This window comes from Crocuta crocuta, unplaced genomic scaffold (assembly GCF_008692635.1).
Source record: "Crocuta crocuta isolate KB4526 unplaced genomic scaffold, BGI_CrCroc_1.0 scaffold343, whole genome shotgun sequence".
Taxonomy (NCBI): domain Eukaryota; kingdom Metazoa; phylum Chordata; class Mammalia; order Carnivora; family Hyaenidae; genus Crocuta; species Crocuta crocuta.
In genome coordinates, this window is record NW_027532679.1 from 6,154,252 (window position 1) to 6,173,505 (window position 19,254).

Sequence of the window (19,254 nt, forward strand, 5' to 3'; positions counted from 1 at the left end):
GCACTCAGACAGAACAGGTGTGTTTTCAAAATTTAACTCCTTGGTTGTGGTTCTCATTCTAGGAAAAGACCTAATGCGAAGGGAAATGAACCATAGTAAGTAGATCTTGGCCTCCTGTAGGATGGGAGATGACCAGGCTCTCTAAATAAGAAGGGACTCAACAGAGAAACTGACCATGCAATGGAGAAGAACATGGCAGTAAGACTCTAGGGGCTTTTTTTGGTTGTAGAAATGTGTTTCATCAGTGAATTCCTAGGTGTCTGTTCTACTTACTCATTTTTAAAATCAGGATTACATTTAACCTCTGGGTATCTGGTTATTCTTGAGATAATTAATGAGGTATCACAGGAAGCATATTGAGAAAGTATAAATACTACACTAGGACACAATATTATCCAAATGTAATGAACCTGCTAACTTGGTTCCTTACTACTTACTTTACAGCATACCATTTAATTTATACTCCAATTTATCCAATATAAGAATTATATCTTATTTATATATGTTAAATTTAGAATTGGAGTTGGATTCATAGTAATTTTAGTTGTTCCTAACACAGGAAATTGTTTTAGAATATTTTTCTCTGTAGACATTTTTCCACATGTTTCCAAAGGAAACTTATTAAATAAAATGGGTTTAACCACAGAGTATACAAGTGTTTGTAAATTTTAAATTAATAAGCATTGCTTGTGGTAGAAATAAGTGGTAGGAGGTCTAATTGGAGAAAGGCTATGGGACTAATGAATTTTAGGCAAAAGGTTCAGTAAACATTCTAGAACCACATGAATTAAAAAAATTAAATTTACTTATATTTTTTGGGAGACAAAATGGGAGACAGTGGAGGAGAGGGGCAGAAGAAGAGGGAGAGAAACTTAAGTAGGCTCCACCTCAACACAGAGCCCAACTTGGGGATAAATCTCACAATGGTGGGATCTTGACCATGATATCTTGACCTAGGCCAAAATGAGAGTCAGAGGCTTAACCAACTGAACCAGCCAGACACCCCTAGAATCACATGATTTTTAAAGTGGATGAGATCATGGAGATCACATCTCTATTTTGCAGGACAGGTTGACTTTTCAGATATTATAAGGATGTCTTAAGAGCAGAATTAAAACTTAAATCTCAAGTCTCCTGAATTTCAGTTTACTGTACTGAGTTAGAAAATTAATTTTTTCATGGGAAACTCTATCTACAGGGATTTATGGGCAGTGTTGCTATAGGTATGTCCAAGCTTGAAGAAAAACATTAGGAAGTCTATTTGTCTAATTGCATAAGTGGTGACAACATTGACAAGAACTCCCAATGCAGACTCATTACTGTTCAGTCCAGACCCCTCTCTCCCTCTTGCTTCTTCACTCACTCACTCTACTCCCTGCTTTCTTCTTTCCTTCCTTTCCTTCTTTTTCTTTCTGATAGCAATAATTATTAGAACAGAATAGAAGCAATAATTATTAGAAATGAGCATGTACCACTTATATGTAATTGGGCTATTCTGGTTAAGTGATAGAAGAAACACTGGGAAAAGTAGGAATTGTATTTGTGTGTGGTATTTGGGTGACAAGGTGTGGTGAGTAAGTGTGTGTGTGTACCTGTGTGTATTAGAAAGAGAGGATGTAGTAAAAGGACCATAGGATCATACTGTCAAAAAAGGAGGGACTATGTATACAGATACACATTTATACACTGTCTTAAATTTTAAAAGTAATATACACTCATTGGGATAATTCAAACACTGCAGAAAGACATAAAATGAAAAATGGGAGTATTTCTGTCATGAATACCACTCTCTAAATGTAACCACTGAGAAAACTGATTTCAAAAATGTAATAATGCAATAATGCTTATGCTGTTGGTTTTACCCCTGGAAAATATAAAGTTGACCATTCTTTTGTACTAACAGTAATATGTTACTCAAGATGGATTAAATGTAAAACATGAAACAATGAATTAACTATGGAAAGAAAAAAAGCTTTCAGAAAAATTCATTATAGCATACCTCTAATCTAGAGTTTTAAGAGGAATTTTTATCCATTCCAGAAAATCCAGAAAGTATAAAAGTAATATTAATTAGGCAATTTAAAAATTGGAAACTTATCATGGAATGAATTAGGGCTTGGGAAAAATATCTGTAGTGCACATACTAATAAATGGTTAGTATATTTATTATATTTAGACTTCTGAAAACCAAAAACAGAGAAATGGAAAAGAGTAACCATAGGCAATTCACAGGGAAGCCAATTCAAATACCACATAAATATATGAAAAGTTACTAAATTTCTTAAGAAATGTGAGAAATTCAAGTTGAAACAAGATTATACCCTTAATAAATTGTGAAGAGCATCAGTAATCAATATTGTTGAAGGGAGAATGAGAAAGGGAATCTTCATACAGAAATATAAACAGATGTAATAGATGCATGAAAAAATGATTATAAAATATTGGGCATTTTTTTGCCCTCAGGAAAAAAGTGTGATTTCAATGGTTTCTATTTTTCTTATTTTTAACTATTATTAAATGAAAATAACCATCTGCTTTAAAAAATGTAATTGGAAAGAAGATAAAAAAATGTTCCTTGTGGAAAGAGAAGTTTTACTTGATAAGAATGGTAAGAAAAAGAGAAAGAAAGAATGGTAAGAGAAAATGGTAAGAGAAAAAGAAAAATATAGAAATGAAACATTTTTACAAGCTCAAATATATTATTCTCTCCTGGAGTTTGTATTTTCTGCTTTGTTTTACTTAATCCATGTTTATTAAAATGTTTATACATGATTTTTTGCTTTCTATGTATCTTTTCCTCTTTAAAAATATTTAGCTCTTGGGAGTGCCTGGGGTGGTTCCGTCAGTTAAGTGTCTGACTTTGGTCCAGGTCATGATCTCAGTCTCACAGATATTTGGCTCAAGTTCCACGTCAGGGCTGTCAGCACAGAGCCTGGAGCCTGCTTCTGTGTCTCCCTCAATCTCTGCCCCCTCCCACTCAAGTTCTATCCCCTTGTTTTAAAAATAAATAAACATTAAAAAATATTTAGCTCTTCAATTTATCTAGAATTTAATCTGGAGGAAGGGGTGGGTTAAACATACGGTATTACATTTCAGTATTCCCAAATGGTTATCTAATTACTCACCACTGCTTATTAAATAACTCATATGTTCCCAGTGATATGAAATGATACTTTTATGAAGAATTTAGTTTTATCATGTTTCTATGTCAATTTCTATTCTCTTTTTTTAACCATTTACTATGATCTCATTTTCCTTAGAACTAAAAAGGATGACTAAATTGGACAGCATCAACATTTGCTCTTGATTATACGTTCTCCCAGTTTTGAGTCCTTATCAGTTATTGAATGATGTATATTTAGACTTGTTCAAAGTCCTATGTTATGAGTTACTACATATATCTGCCAAATTTCTATTCTCTTTATGTATATTCAGTGCTATACTACATTAATCACTCTGTTTTTATAATTCATTTAAACTTCTGGTAGAACTGTTCTTATTTTATTCATCATTTTCCTGATTATATCTTTCTTTCTTTCAATAATTTTTAATGTTTTATTTATATTTGAGAGAGAGAGACAGTATGAGGAGGGGAGGGGTAGCAAGAGAGGTAGACACAGAATCGGAAGCAGGCTCCAGGCTCTGAGATGTCAGCACAGAGCCTGATGTGGGGCTTGAACTCATGAACCGCAAGATCATGACCCTAGAGAAAGTTGGATGCATAACCGACTGAGCCACCCAGGCACCCCATATTTTCTTCTTTCAAATAAACTTTAGAGTTACTATGTTAAATTTCTAGAAAAAAAATCACTAAAGAATAAAAATTCAAAATGAAACCATTGGTCATCCAATGAGATTACACTAAATTCATAGAATATTTTGGAAAAAAATGTTTCTCTTAAAATGTTATCTTTTTAAAAAAATAAGGTTTTTAAATGAAATTTTCTTTTATCAAAAACTTATTAGTAAAAAGGTTATTTTCTTTTCTCCCATTATATATATAAATAACATACATAATATATAAAATATAAATAACATGTAAATATATATATAAATATACATTATTGTTTATATATTCNTTTTTCTTCCTTTTCTAAAATTCCTTATTATCACTCATGGTAATTTCACTGACTAATAATTTTCACAAAACTAAATAATAGTGGTGATGGTAAGCATGCATTTCTTGTTCCTGCTTTTACTGTTCTACTCTAAGACAAAATGTAAGAGATAAAGGTTGGATAGATGAAGAGAAGTTAAAAAACCCATTAGCAAGAAAATATTCATCATTTCTCAATTTCCTAAAGGATTTTAAATTTATAACCAAAAAATGAATACTGAATTCAATTAATACCTTTGAATATCTCTTGGTAAATTATTGAAAAGATGAAAGAATCTTCACTTTTTCAAGATATTAATATGGTAAATAATATTATAATTTTATTTTGAAATTACACTGTATAGTCATGTTGTAAAGTAAAATTTAAGTAAATTTTAAGTAATTTTAGGTAAACTAAAATTTAAGTAAAGCATAATTTAAAGATTTCTTTTCTCCACTGATATTCATTAATGAAGTGAATCCATAGCTTTTTTTCATATACTTGTGCTTTTTTCAGATATGGTTTGTCATCTTACTTATGCTACTTTCCAAATCTTTTGAAATTTTTTTCTTCCTTCTGCTATGATGTACAAGAGTTTAAATACCACTGGAGATAATTGCTTAGAATGTTCAACAAGATTTATTGTTAAAAGCTAGGCTAGATGACTTTTTGGAGTAGGGCTGCACTATTTTGTCAGTTTTCTTAGTTTTATCTTTGGTAATTGATCTGTTTTTATTTTCTCTTCCTGCTAGGGTTAGTTTTGCTAATATATACTTTCTAATAATATAATGTATTTTATCCACCTTCTCTAAGATCTTTGCATAATTTTCTTGTAGTTTTGCCATTTTAAAATACAATTTGTTATGTTTTTAAAAATTTCTACTTTGGCTCCCTCCTTACTTCTTCAATAAGCTTTTCCTTGATCAATTATTTCCTTACTTTATTCAATTTTTTTTAAAAAAGAACTGATTTATTTGTACATTGTTTTACTTTGGTTTTCTATATTACTAACTTATAATTAATCTTGATGAATTACTTTCTTCTGCTTCTTTGGGATATATTGTTGATCTGTTATTTTAACTTCTTGAATTGTACATTTAATTCACTCTTTAAAATTACTTGGCAGAAATGTGCTTGAAGCTATAACATTCCCACTGTTAATTATTTTAACCACATCCCTTAGGATTCATTATGCATTATTTTAAATTGCTCTTATTTTGTAGATGTTCTTCAAATTAATTTTTATTGTATCTTCGACACATGAGTTGTATGAAAGTGAGGTTATATAACTAATAAACTTTATTAAATATATTACTCAGGTAATGTTTATGTCATTTTTTTTATTTCCTATCACTTTATTTGGATGCTATTTCAATTTTAATTTTATAAATCATATATAAATTATTAATCATTGATAACACCTTTAATGTGGATTGCAACATTATAAAATATCTCTCAGTCAATAGTTTTTTTTTAACCTTTTATTCATCCTTATAAAGTAATAACAGTCATAACATTGGTACTACTAAATAGTAATACTATTCAATACTCAGTTATCCTCAGACTTGTATTTGCCTCATTTGTTTTGCCTGTTACTTTACATAGAATATTTTTCAATACCTTTACTTTCAAGGCATCTCTAATAAGCAGCATTTTGGGTTTAGTTTCTTGATTAAATATAAGAATCTTGCTCTTTTGTTCGGTAAATTGATAGGTAACTGCTTCATCTTACCAATTAAGATAAGCTTGGTCTTAATTCTATCATCTTAATTTCTACTCTAAATTTGCTTTTAAGTTGCCCTTATCCTTATTTCTGACATCTAGTATTAGCTACCTTATCTGTATCTTTCTTTATTTTATTTCCTTCTTATTATCTAAGGCTTTTTTATAAGATTAATTGTCAGTTTTTGATTCTTTTATCCAACTCTCCTCATACTCAAACTTTCATGTTTCAGTGTATAGGACAAAGATCTAAAAGATAAAAATGCAGATCCCCCAGCTTTCCCACAAAAGATTTTGATTTACAATGTCTCAAGTGGAATCTACTAAACTATGAGCATCCCAGATGACCCTAATATAGGCAGTCTATGCTGGACCCTTCTAGGACCATGATAGTAATAATCTATGTTAATTTAAATATATCCTTAATCTTCAACTTCTTGATTCATAAACTCTAACGATAAAGACTAAATATTGAGTCCTTGCTATAAATTAGAAAACACTTTGTCTCCCTTCAACAATACATGTTCTGATTTATTCTTTTTATGCAGTGTTTAGTATCTAGTTTAAATATTTCATTTATCTTTTATTCTATAACTTTAATTTTTGGAGCTGTATACCTTTAGATTGACATGCTATTTTTAGTTCTGAATGCTAGCATACCACTTTTTCCTATTCTAGAGCTCCTTACATTGAGTACCTTTAATTGGGGCTAGACATTTTTTTTTAACAAGGTTTTGTGGATACCATATTCACTAAGACTTTGGAAACTGTGGATATATCTTTTTTTTCTCCTTTATGTATCAATAATAATATTCTTAGGTTACTTTTTCTCCTCCTCAGAATGCTGTAACATTTTCCATTGTTTTACAAACTTTAATATTACTGTGGAATAGTTTGACACCTAATTTTTCCCCCTTCCTTGTATATCATTCACTATTTCTGAATGGAAGTTTAACAGTGTCAGAAAGATATAATAAGGTGGTAATGAGATTATATAGTTTTTTACCTTAGGACCAAGTATACCCTTTTGGCCTACTGATTAATTTTATCACAGATATGTATAAATATATAATGTCTAGCATATTTGTTAAGAGTGTAGCCTCTAGTCATCTTTTCTGTTCAACCATATCTTAGCTGTCTAACTGTAAGCAAGTTAATTATACTCTCTGGGTCCTAGTTCATCATCTGTAAAATTATAATTACTACAATAAAAGATAATAAGGACTTTGTCATGACATACCATATATAAAGTGTCTAAGAACATAAAAGGTATCCAATAAGTATTCATTATTATTATAATTTTTGACATCAGATTTTTTCTAATCCATTTTATTCCATTCTATGTTAGCACCATGATTCCTCATGTTTAATCTGCTAAACCTGTTTTATAAATTTTTTATGTTTTTTTTTTCTAAGTGGTTTGTATCTCTGTATCTCTTTTTTCTTCATTTGGCATGATTTTCTACAGCCTGAACTCTGTTATTGCCTTGATATTTTGCCACACTTATCCTCTTTTTTTATTTAGATTAAGTTACTAGTTTCTACAAAGATTACTTTGTCTTAATTTTTGCCTTTTTAGTCACCTCTTAGCATCTTGTTTACCATTTCATCCTTGATCTTTTGTTTCATATTCTCTTTCATTTTTTGATGAAAAAAAAGAAACTTTTGTTATGGAAACTTTAATTTATCTGGAAGTATTTTTTTCCAATTAGAGTAATTATTCTGTCTTTCATATCCTAAGTTCTTTTCTCTCTCTTCCCAACAAAACAGACACACAGAGTCATCTGTAGTTTTCCTTCCCAGAGGCCACACTGTTTCTTTGTTTAGATGTTTCATTTTGATGTAGACCTTTCTATAGGGCTTTTCCATTTGTTCAAATATGGCATGGGTAGATTCGTCTGGACTTGACTTGCATGAATATTGGCCCTGCTTATCCGTCTCTGTTTCTTTGTAGAGCTTCAGCTTGAATTAAGTGTTGATTGTTTTTGTTTTATTTTTCTATTGCTGTTTTATTCTCTATGGCTTCTGAATGGAGAGGAGAAAAACTGCACACAGTTTTTGTATTCTTCTACCTTTCCTTTCTAACACTTTTGCAAGTGGACACAGGTACTAGTTTTCTAGTTCTCTGTCATTTTAAGGGCTTGGTGACTCTGTGTGTGTGTGTGTGTGTGTGTGTGTACATTCCCACACTCTCACATGGTGCAAGTGGGTATATAAGCTATGGCAGAACTTTCCTAGGGGATAACTTGGAAATATCTATCACCATTTTAAAGGCACATGCTTTTTTTACCCAGAAATTCTATTTTAAGAAATATATCAGGATTCAATGGTGTACAAACATGTCAGTAATGGAATGCTTAGAGTTGCTTATAATGGAAAACCACTTAGAAACAATGCAAATGTCTAACAATAGGTGCTCATTACATAAATTATAGTAAATATATCAATAAAATGTTTTGTTTCTTTTAGAAATGATTTATACTTGAACATATAAAAAGGCAAGTGTAAAATAGCAGTACACAGAAGAGTGTAATTATTTATATACAACTATGTCACTACCTGTTAGTAAAATGCAATGTTAACAGTGATTATATCTGGGTGTCGAGGTGTAGATGGTTTTCATTGCCTTTTGTAGATTAAAAATATCATGAATTAGTTTTATAATTAGAAAAATAGTAATAGGACTAAAACAAGAAAAAAAAGAAAAAACTGAGCTACCATCTCTATAATATGCCATAAAAAAAATCTGCTACCGTCTCTATAATAACAGCAACTACTTATTGGGTGGTCTTGGTCTGGTACTATATGAGGCCCTAAACATAGGTATCTCATTTAATCCCCTCAGCAACTTCATGAGGCAGGAATTAGTGTTTTACTTTTAAGCTGAGAAACTTGAAGTGTGGAAAGTTTAAATATATCTAATGTTAAAGCTTATATAAGACATGCCGAAATGAGACCCCAGTTTGGTCTGGCTGATTCTAAAAGCCACCATCTTCCCAGTGGACCCTACTGTCTCTGAGGATTGTTAAATACATCTTGATGTTTTTACAGGTTACAGATTTAATGGCTCATTACTCAAACTTTTGAACACTAGTCCTTATTTCATATACTAAGTTTGAACTTAAAGGAGAATTCAAAGGACAGAGTAGAGACATACCCAACAAAGAAAGGTATACAAGCAGAAGACATTAAGATTCATATTTCAATGTAAATCGTGGAACATTTTCTTTAACATGTTTTATGAAACAGGTAAAGAGTTCTAGATAAATGAGGGTCTAAATCATGCTATCAGGGAGTATCATTAACTTTCTCAAGTCATCAGCTGAAAAATTTAATGCACCAAAGAGGCAAATTTTCTTTAACGTAGTATTATGATCTAGGGATTTTCCTAATTTTCACATAAATTTACCCAGTCACTAAAACAATCATGCAGTACTCTTTTGACTTTTGTTTTGAAAAATACAATATTTTTATCATACACTGAAATTCCAATGGTGAAACATGTTTTTTTTTTTCTAAATGATTAGCATTCTACCCAGAATACTGCCCAACCAAATAAGTCTAGTTCAATTTCAACAAGACTAGCTAGAGTTAAAAACAAGAACAGCAATAACACAAATGAGATAGCCTGAGACAACAGATATGGTAGGGGCTGGATATTTAGGGGACTGGGACTAAATTAGTGATGGGAAAATTCCAAATATCTCTTATCCTGGAATCTACCTAATGCCATTTATCAGACTCTGTTCTATGTATAATACAACAAGAAATGAAGTTCAAAGCCAGCTTAAAACAAAACAGAGTAGCAATTTAATAGATAAATCACACCTTTCTCCCACCCTAAAGGCAATAATAATTTGTAATTAAGGAACCTGTGGTCACAGTAGTAAAATTAGGGAAGAAACATGCTACTCAGAAGATACAGTAACAGCTCGTCAAGCATCAAGTCCTCATAGGAAAGATTTATGAGCATTGTCATTCACTGCCTCACCAAGAAGCAGAAATTAAAAAAAAAAAAACAGAGTTGGATAAGCAGTGGGTGTTAAAGTAGAATGGTGACATTTCTCCTCCTCCTCCTCCTCCTCTTCCAGTGTAGAGGGCAATATGAATGACAATTTGCCAATTAAGACTGCAAACACATGAGGATTCAGAAACTAAACTTGAAGTATTAGCCAAAAAAAGGTTTTCCTTAGAGTTCATTGAAGTCAAGAATTTTAACAAGGAACAATCTCAGTTATTGCCTTTTATTTATCATTATAATAGTGCTGAGTCTACCAAGGTAATAGTTATTTGTAAAATATATAATGATAAAGCAACAAGGACTTGATGCAAACAGAACATTCCTAGACATAAACTAATAATCTAGGACAGAAAATATAGGCTCCTAAATTCTGACCCAACTAACAGAAGGAATGTATAATTCTCTACCTAGTCCACTCACCAAAATACATACAACAAACACTAAGAAATACACAAACACAGTGTGTAATGACATTCTATTTTCTCAACACAAATGAAAAGGAATCTCAAAATATGATGCACTTAGTTTCTCTCTCTAGCACAATAATAATTGAGTGGAACACTGAAGCTTAGGCTCATCATAGTTATATTAAAAAAACAACAACAGGACAACCTCATTAGGGTTTCATGAAAACATTTAACTTATTTCCAAGTCTCTGTGGATATAAGTTCATTGGTTATCTGCAAAGACCCCATACATTATTTTACAGGGAACAGCTAAACAAATTGGCCCCAAAAGAAATACAAATAAATGGATTAAAAACTGGCTATCTAACCGTATACAGAGAGAAATCGTAATTGGTAGTCCGTCTAGTTGGGGAGAGGTTTCCAGTTGGGTCCCACAAGGATCGATATTGGGTCCCATTTTGTTTAATATCTTTATAAAAAATCTGGAAGACAAAGTAGAGAATGTGCTAATTAAGTCGAGTGATGCCACTAGATTAGGATTTGTGGTTAAAGTAAATTGGATATAGATAAATACTACTGGTCTTTAGAAAGACCGATGTCAAGAGAGAGGGTTTTGAATCAGTTGTATTTTTTTAATCTATAATTTAAAAAAAATCTAATTCTAACCACTAGAAACAAATAGATTTAAAAGACTTTAGTGGCTTTGCATTAAAAATTTAGGCACAATGGATAAAGGCAACACAGAGTCACAACACTCATGAATGCAGAATAAAGAATGTTCCTCAAATGGAGATCTTTTTGGCACAGCTTTATTTGGAAAACTGGTGGTTGTGGGTCTCTTAATGCAATCAAGATATTGGAGGCTTTACAATACATAAGAGTCAAGGTGGTGAAAAGACAGGAGTAACTAAATTCTCTCTCTATGTATATATCTATATACACACACACATATACATATATACATATACATATATATACACACACTTAATTATTGGCAGCAAAATAAACAATGAACAACATAAAGCTTAAAGGAAAGAAAAGAGAGTTGAAAACTTGAAGGGTAAGCATGAAAAGTAGGTGGAATTAATTAAGAGCAAATTTTGTAAAGAAACATATACAAACACATACACACATACATACACACAAATAGAAGAATGCAAGGGATAATAGGGTGCACTCTCCTAAAATTAGGGTAGAGATTATATATATATATATATATTTTTAAAAATAAACAACTCCATAAAACATTTGAAAAAATGTTCAGTAGCTCTTCTTGTTGCTTTGAGGTTTATTTAAAATTCTTTGTATTTTACAACTTAAATTGTTACTTGGAGACGATGTCCATGATACTACTTGCGGACCAGGGACTGTCGTGTGTAAACAGGTTTTTCTTTTCCAGTGAAGTCAACTGAATTGAATATATGGAATTATGTGCAATGAGCTTTTAAATACTTTTTTGCACTTGCTAGCATAGTAGAATGTATAGTAGATATAAACTGGAAAATCCAGATTAAGTCTCAGAAATTGTGTTAGCTTTGTTATGCAACCTTGGGTATTTTACTGTCCTTAAGATCCTTAGTTTTTGCATCGATCAAATGAATTAAATGGCAGGAAAGAATTGCTCTAAGAGCTGCATATACTCTTGTTAAATTAAAAACTTACAGGAAACCAATACAGAGAAGAGAGTGGAAAAATGGGGATGTATGTCGTTGAGGTAAGAGTGGGCTCCCACCTGCCTAGGCTTCCCATTTTCATCCCTCCCTGACCTCAGGACAGAGCACAATTTAAAAATCACTTTGGAGCACACTTTAAAAATCATGATCTGACATGCTGTTTCTGTCTCTAGGAAACCATGAATGGAAGCTGAAAAGGTCAATGCCTCTCCTACTGACTGATTTTTCCAGAGTATCCAACAATACTTAGTTGATTATATGTTCCCCAGCTTTTGGGAGAAAGAAAGAAGAAAAGAAAGAAAGAAAGGAAGAAAGGAAGAAAGAAAAGGAGGGAGAGAGGAAGGAAGAAAGGAAAGAAGGAAAGAATGGAAACAAATAAAAAAATAAAATTACAGTTGCAAAGAATAGACATTCTTGATAAGAAATAGAGTGGCATTATTCATGATGCCAACACAAAAGAAAGTGATGTGCAATCAGAGCCCTATGTAGATCTCCTCTAGCCTTTCATTGCTAGAATGAAAAAGAAACCACAGGAGTCTGGAATGCAGGATGGTCACCTTTTTGTTTTAATCAAATAAAGAGGGCCTAAGAAATGATAAAGTTTGGAGTTGATTGGCAATAGATTTTATAGCTAATACCTGTTGAAAAATGATTTCCTTGCACTGACTTTAAAACTTCTAACATGAACCATTCTTCTGTAGATAGTAGTGTCTTTTAGGAATGGGGTTGGACCCTATATGCTGTGTATTTACTGGTTAAAACATAGGAACCAGCATTGGTGATACATCTGGAGTCTGTAAATTTGACTTTAAAAAGTAAGAATTCCTATCATTTATAAATTTTATTAGTATTTACCACTTACTGAGTGTTTAACATATATTGAGAACTATATTATCCATCCTCTCTTTACATTATCACAAATAATCTTCATAATAGCCTATCAGAGAAGAATTAACCCCATGTTTAGATGAAGAAACTGAAGGGTCAGTGGCTTACTTGCTTATTTGTTTGTTTATTCCCTATTGTCACACAACTGTAAATAAATGGTAAATACTGAAACTGACTCCAAAATACCTTTTTAGAACTGTTGTGCTAAATTATAACTTCTGATGTCTTGATATTATACATCTTGATTAAAGAAGGTGGAGAAACCACTTGTGTTTAAAAGTTTTAAAAACATGGGGTGCCTGGGTGGCTCAGTCGGTTAAGTATCTGACTTTGGCTCAGGTCATGATCTCACTGTATGTGTTTGAGCCCCACATTGGGCTCTGTGCTGACAACTCAGAGCCTGGAGCCTGCTTCAGATTCTGGGTCTTCCTCTCTCTCTGCCCTTCTCCTCTTCCTCTCTCTCTCTCAAAAATAAACAAACATTTAAAAAAAGAGTTTTAAGAATAGGACAAGCATCTTACATTTTTCTGGGTCTCAGTTTCTCATGTTTGAAACTAGAGGGTTGGATTAGACTAGGGTTTTTTTTTTTTTAATGTTTTATTTATTTCTAGGAGAGAGAGAGACAGCATGAGCAGGGGAGGGTCAGAGAGAGAGGGAGATACAGACTCTGAAACAGGCTCCAGGCTCTGAGCTGGCAGTCAGCACAGAGCCCGACGCAGGTCTCGAACCCACGAACCGCGAGATCATGACCTGAGCGAAAGTCGGACGCTCAACCGACTAAGCCACCCGGGCGCCCCTAGACTAGGGTTTTTAACCTCAGCAATATTCTCTTAGGAGGAGGCTGTTCACTGAGCAGGAAGATGTTTGTCAGCATTCTTGGCCTCTATTCACTAGATACCAGTACTAATCCCCTCCTCCCAGTTTTGACAATCCAAAATATCTACAGACATTGCCAAAGATCCTCCAGGGGAAAACTGCCTGAGTTTTAAGAACTACTGTACCAAGGGAGCCTGGGTGGCTCAGTTGGTTAAGCATCCAACTTCAGCTCAGGTCATGATCTCATACTTTGTGGGTTTGAGCCCCACGTAGGGCTCTGTGCTAACCACTCAGAGCCTGGAGCCTGCTTCAGATTCTGTGTTTCTCTCTCTCTCTGCCCTTACCCCACTAGTGCTCTGTCTCTCTCTCTCAAAAATGAATAAACATTAAAAATAATAAAAAGAACCATTGTGTTAAAAGAACTCTGATATCATTTTTGTTCTCTGATATTCTATGCTCTGAATCATGGACGAGCAGCCAAGAGGACGAGTTTTTCACTACGGTGGGTACTTGCCCAGGGAGCCATCTTCTACCTCTCCATCTCAGTACATTGAATTTAAAACTCTCTGAAGCTCTCCTGGTTCAGTTTGCTATAAAACTGCCACTCTCTGGCTTTTAAATTCATCATTTAAATGCAAATTGGCATAAAAAAATAGGGTAGATGAAAGTTAAAAAGAGATCAGATGTTTGCTTATTAAGTCAGCTTTTCATTAGGGCAATTGATTTAGATTCAGTTCAAATGCAGTCCTATAAGATAGGGTTATTTATTAACTGACTTAACTAAAGCTATTATATCAGAAAAATCATAAAATGGCTTTTAAAGGCATTCTTTCCTTTGTCAGCCTGACAGAGAACCTACTGACAGATTCTAATAAGTGAAATGTCAGGCACTGTAAAGAAATTGACAATTTTCTAGACCTGTGGGTCATTAGTTATCAAAGGCCATACTTAAAATTTGTATCATTACAAATATCATCTACTGGTGAAGAAGTGCCTTTGATTAGAGAATCATCCGAGAGAGAGAGAGAGAGATAGAGAGAGACTGACCGACCTACAGATATCTGAAAACATTAGTGAGTTAAAGCTTTCATTGGGTTTGCTCCAATAAAACTCAAATGTAGAAATTATTTGTGTGGTGCTATCCTTGGAATTCAGTTGAAGTCAGAAATATTAAAATGTCAATTAAGTAATGATTGATCGGGTTAATAATCCCAGATGGTTTAAAAGTATTACTGTTTTCCTAGTTTTGTCACTATGAACTATTTATTACATTCAACACTATGCACTATAAACACTGTTTATGGCAGATATTAAAATGAGACCTTGTTTTTTGGTCTTTATTGAAGGATTTAAATTTGTGCTATGGGAAAATACATATTCTGTTTAGTGCAGAAAGTTTGATAGGAGAAGCCAGGTGAGGTAACATTTGGGTAGTAAAGAGGGTTGGACCCATTGGGGTTGCTGTCAAAAACCTCTAAATGGAGATTCTAAATCTTGGCTGCAAATTAGAAAAGTATTATGAAGATATTTTAAAATTATGATACCCAGGCATACTCCAGCACATTAAAGTAAGAATTTCTGGGAAAGGAATTCAGGTTTCAGTACTTGTTAATGCACTCTCAGTCATTCAGTTGGACATCCAAGGTTGAGAATCCTTGCCTTATAGACTAAACAGTGTTTACAGCTGCATGGAAATTGTTCTTTGATTATGTGTAACTTAAGCAAGACGGTGGTGGGGCGCCTGGGTGGCTCAGTCGGTTAAGCAAGATGGTGGTCTCTCATAGCCACATGCTTCGGTGACTAAGTGGTTACATGTTCAAGCATTAAGTAATTATCTGTCACTTAAGGAGAAAATTATTATTTTTTTTACCCTCCACTTCTCTTTTTATTCTTCTGATGACTTCAAAGAGAATACCTTCATTTATTGCTGGTGGATCTTTAATATATGTCTGCACTTGTCAGTCTCCCTTTTAACAAGGAGAATAGGCTCAGGCCCAGAGGTTTCATCTTAGTGTAGCCTAGAATTCAATTCAATAGTTTTATGTTTATTACTTAAGATTATCTTCCAGCAAGTAATACTGATTTAAGTGATACAAAATTTTCTTTTTAAATAATTTAAAGTAAATGTACATAAATAAAAGGTATAAAATCGTACACATTATACTCATACAAGGAAAAATTCACAAAAGAGTTCTCAGATGACTATGGTTTTGGCAACCTAGTGTTAAGGTAAAGGGCATCCAAATGGATCATAAGTTTTGGACCTAACTGTGCCTCCATCACTAATTAACATTGTGATTTTGGAAAATTTACCCATTCTCTTCCCTGGGCCTTGGTTTCCTCATTTGTTAAACATGGCTATTAACCTATATTGTTGGCATTCTTCTATGAGTTTAAGAATCAAAGAGGGCTTGTCCTCTGAATTTACCTTGTTGACATCCAGGCGCATCTTCTCGTTGTTGGCACTAGCAGCTTTCTCAGCTGCTTTCTTTTGGCGCTGGGGTCCCCTCCCAAAAAAGATGTAGTTGACCAAAGCATATTCCAGAAGGGCCATGAAAACAAAGACAAAGCACCCCATCAGGTACATGTCAATGGCCTTCACATAAGGGATTTTAGGAAGAGTCTCCCGCAAGTGGGTATTGATCGTAGTCATTGTAAGAACAGTTGTAATTCCTGAAAATAATGACAGAGTTAGATTAGTAATGTTCCTGTTTCCTTGCTGCTTTCATCATATTCGAAAGGCTAATTGTGGTTTTTTACTCATTCATATATGCCACAAAATACCTTACTGTTACATACCTGCCCTGTGATAAGCCCTAGAGACATTTAAATCATTAATTTATAGTAACATTTATCATTTTGAAACATTTCCTTTATTTATATTTTTATATTTATAGTTATGTATCTAGTGAGAAGCTAGAGATGTGATTTAAATGTCATGGTAGACCCGTGTGTAGGGTGAGCATCAAGGATATGAAGACGACCCTAGTTGAGCCTTGTGATGCGGCAGGAGAGAGGTCAGGAAATGGAGACTTTGGAGCTGAGTACTGAAGGATGAGTGGGAGATATCCGAGTAACAAAGGACTGGAGGTCAAAAGTGAATGTAGAGAGAGCTTTTATAAAGGGGTGCTTTGAGGGGGGGTTGAAAGTTCACAGCCCATCAAAAGCATCCCAAGAAAGTCAATGTGGGTACATTTTAGAATATGCCAGTAAGCATGGTGAGGAGAGTGAAGATTAAGTAAGGCTGCAAAATGGAGAGCCATATATACAGGCCCTAAGGTGGGGTCTGAACTTAAATCTGAAGGTGAGTTGGGGTCACTGACCACCTTCAAGCAGGGAGACATATGGACAAATTGTGATTAGGGAAATCATTCTTGTAGTAGTGTGGAGGATAGAGAGAAAATATACAAGACAGGAATAAAGAACACCAGCTAATAGTTTTTCAGAATAATCTAAGTGATAAAGAGGAAATGAATCAAAAATAATCACAACAGTATTGAAATCAGTGAATGCATTATACAGATGGTATGTACAAATGATTATAAAAATTTGGAAGCTGGAGATGACGGGTAGCAGAGAAGCAGATGTCTAGCCCTCATGTTTCTGGATTGGGCAACTAGGCATGTAATGCACAGTTAAATAATATAGAAGCATTACAAGATTCTTTATGGGAAATGGCATAGTGGGTCAGATTATTATTGTTCATCCCACTGAGTTGTCATCTTCAACAGTGAAGAGTAGTTTCCCTTTATAATTGGAGGGATCGACAGAGATATGCTGGGCAAAAGCACTGGGAGTCCAGAATCCTGAGTATGACAAGATCCACATTTGTAGTGAAACAGTGATGTGAAAATAGCCCAGAGATCAAGATCACACAGATGGGAAGTTGTTTAATCAACATTTCAATGGGGGTCTCTCTGACTCAGAAAGCTGTCGGTAACCACTATCCAATAACACATCCCAAAAGTTAAGTTTCATTTCCATGATATTTTGGGAACATGTTTTTTGATTTAACTTGATCTCTCTATAAAGATGATAATTTTTGTCTTGTTTTTCTACATGCTCATAAAACAGCTACAGAAAAAATAAATCTGTGCATCCGATTCTGAGCATGGCCAGAAAAACCCTGTTCTTGTTTTAGATCTCAGTGTCTTAGAGTTTTTGTATCTTCTCTATATCAGTCATTTGAAACATCTTCCAGTTTCACCTTTTGTTTCATTATTTCAACTTCAGATTATACTGTATATGTATATTGTAAAAATGACAATGTTGATTTTTCTATCTATCTCAATCTCATTTTAAGATATCTCTGACCAAGTAATAAATTACTCTCATCGAAAGACATTTTACATATTTCTTTTAAAAAGTATATAATTTATTTATTTTTCCAGTAATGACATAAAATTATAAACTTAACAGTAGATTTTTACCTTGGAATAACAGGATATTTACAAATTCCATTCATTACTTTATTCAGCAAATATTTACTGAACATCATTCATTGTGTGAGGTATCACAGATAGAATGGAAGCAAAATTAGATATGGACATTTCTTCAGTACCATGAATAAAAAGGAAATCACAAGCCAAATAAATATAAATTATAACTACAGTTGGTTTACAAAGGGAAGCTCTCTATATTTTAAGAGAATTTATCACAAGGGACTGGACTCAGCCCAGGAGGTCATTACTTCTCCCTTCCATCCTTGAACCACAGTCTAATCTCAACACAGCAGCCAAAGTTATCCCTTTCAGTCTGCAAGCAAATCATGTCACTTCTTTGCTCAATGACTCTGAAATTTCACTCAGAAGAAAAGCAAAGTCTTTATCATGGTTCTGGAACTGCTTCATAATGTTTTAGTCTCTTCTCCCCAACATTATCTTGACTCCTGAACTCACTCTTGCATTCACCTCACTGGCTACCTCACTAACATCTTTGGCACTTTCCTACCTATTTTTAATAGGCTGGAATATTTCCATCCAGACATTTAAGTGACTCTTTATCTTCATGAAAGTTTTGTTCCATTGATAATTTCTGGATGAAATTGACAATGATTATTTTAAACTGTTCCTCCTGGCATACCCTACTGCTCTCACCTTGCTTATTCCTTCTAGAGACTTATGTATTACAGAGTTCACATATTATAAGTAAAATAAATTTATTGGCTTTGTACTGTTAGAACATAACTTCCATAAGGGGACTACTTTACCTCTAGTGTCTAGTATGTCTGGCACATAGTAGGTGTTCAACAAATATGAATGAAAAAATGAATGACTTCTCTAAGGAAGTGATGATTGAATTGATACCTCACGGTGCAGAAGGTAAGAGTCCAACATTTTCAAGAGATTAGTCAGAACTCAAAATAATAAAAGTTGTGTAAAAAATCATTCTTTACTATATCTGGAGTTAGTAACATAAAAATGTTAATGAAATATAATATAGTCTCTTCCTCTGGTATTATATAGAAAAAATCAAACATAAGCGATGCTATGGATGATTTCCCAGTATTCTTACTTTGTTGTTTTCTGCCTGCCTTCTACCATGCTACTCCAAAATCTTAATAAGAATTTAGAAGCCTTTTTGCTCATCTATTAGTTACAGAATACATTTCCTTGTCTCCTGCTCAGGTA

The 19,254-nt window shown here is 33.4% G+C and overlaps 1 protein-coding gene across 2 annotated transcripts in view; it reads right to left on the reverse strand.

Moving 5' to 3' along the window:
- LOC144245379 (gamma-aminobutyric acid receptor subunit beta-2) overlaps positions 1 to 19,254 on the reverse strand; it is a 45,195-nt gene that overhangs the window by 23,152 nt on the left and 2,789 nt on the right. The window contains exons 4-5 of one of the 2 annotated variants that reach the window (XM_077780768.1): positions 16,053 to 16,297; positions 10,616 to 10,729 (exon numbers count right to left, since the gene is read on the reverse strand). In XM_077780768.1, coding sequence (XP_077636894.1) covers positions 10,616 to 10,729; positions 16,053 to 16,297 — 359 coding nt within the window. The remainder of the gene's footprint in view (positions 1 to 10,615; positions 10,730 to 16,052; positions 16,298 to 19,254) is intronic. The other variant, XM_077780769.1, reaches the window with a different exon arrangement.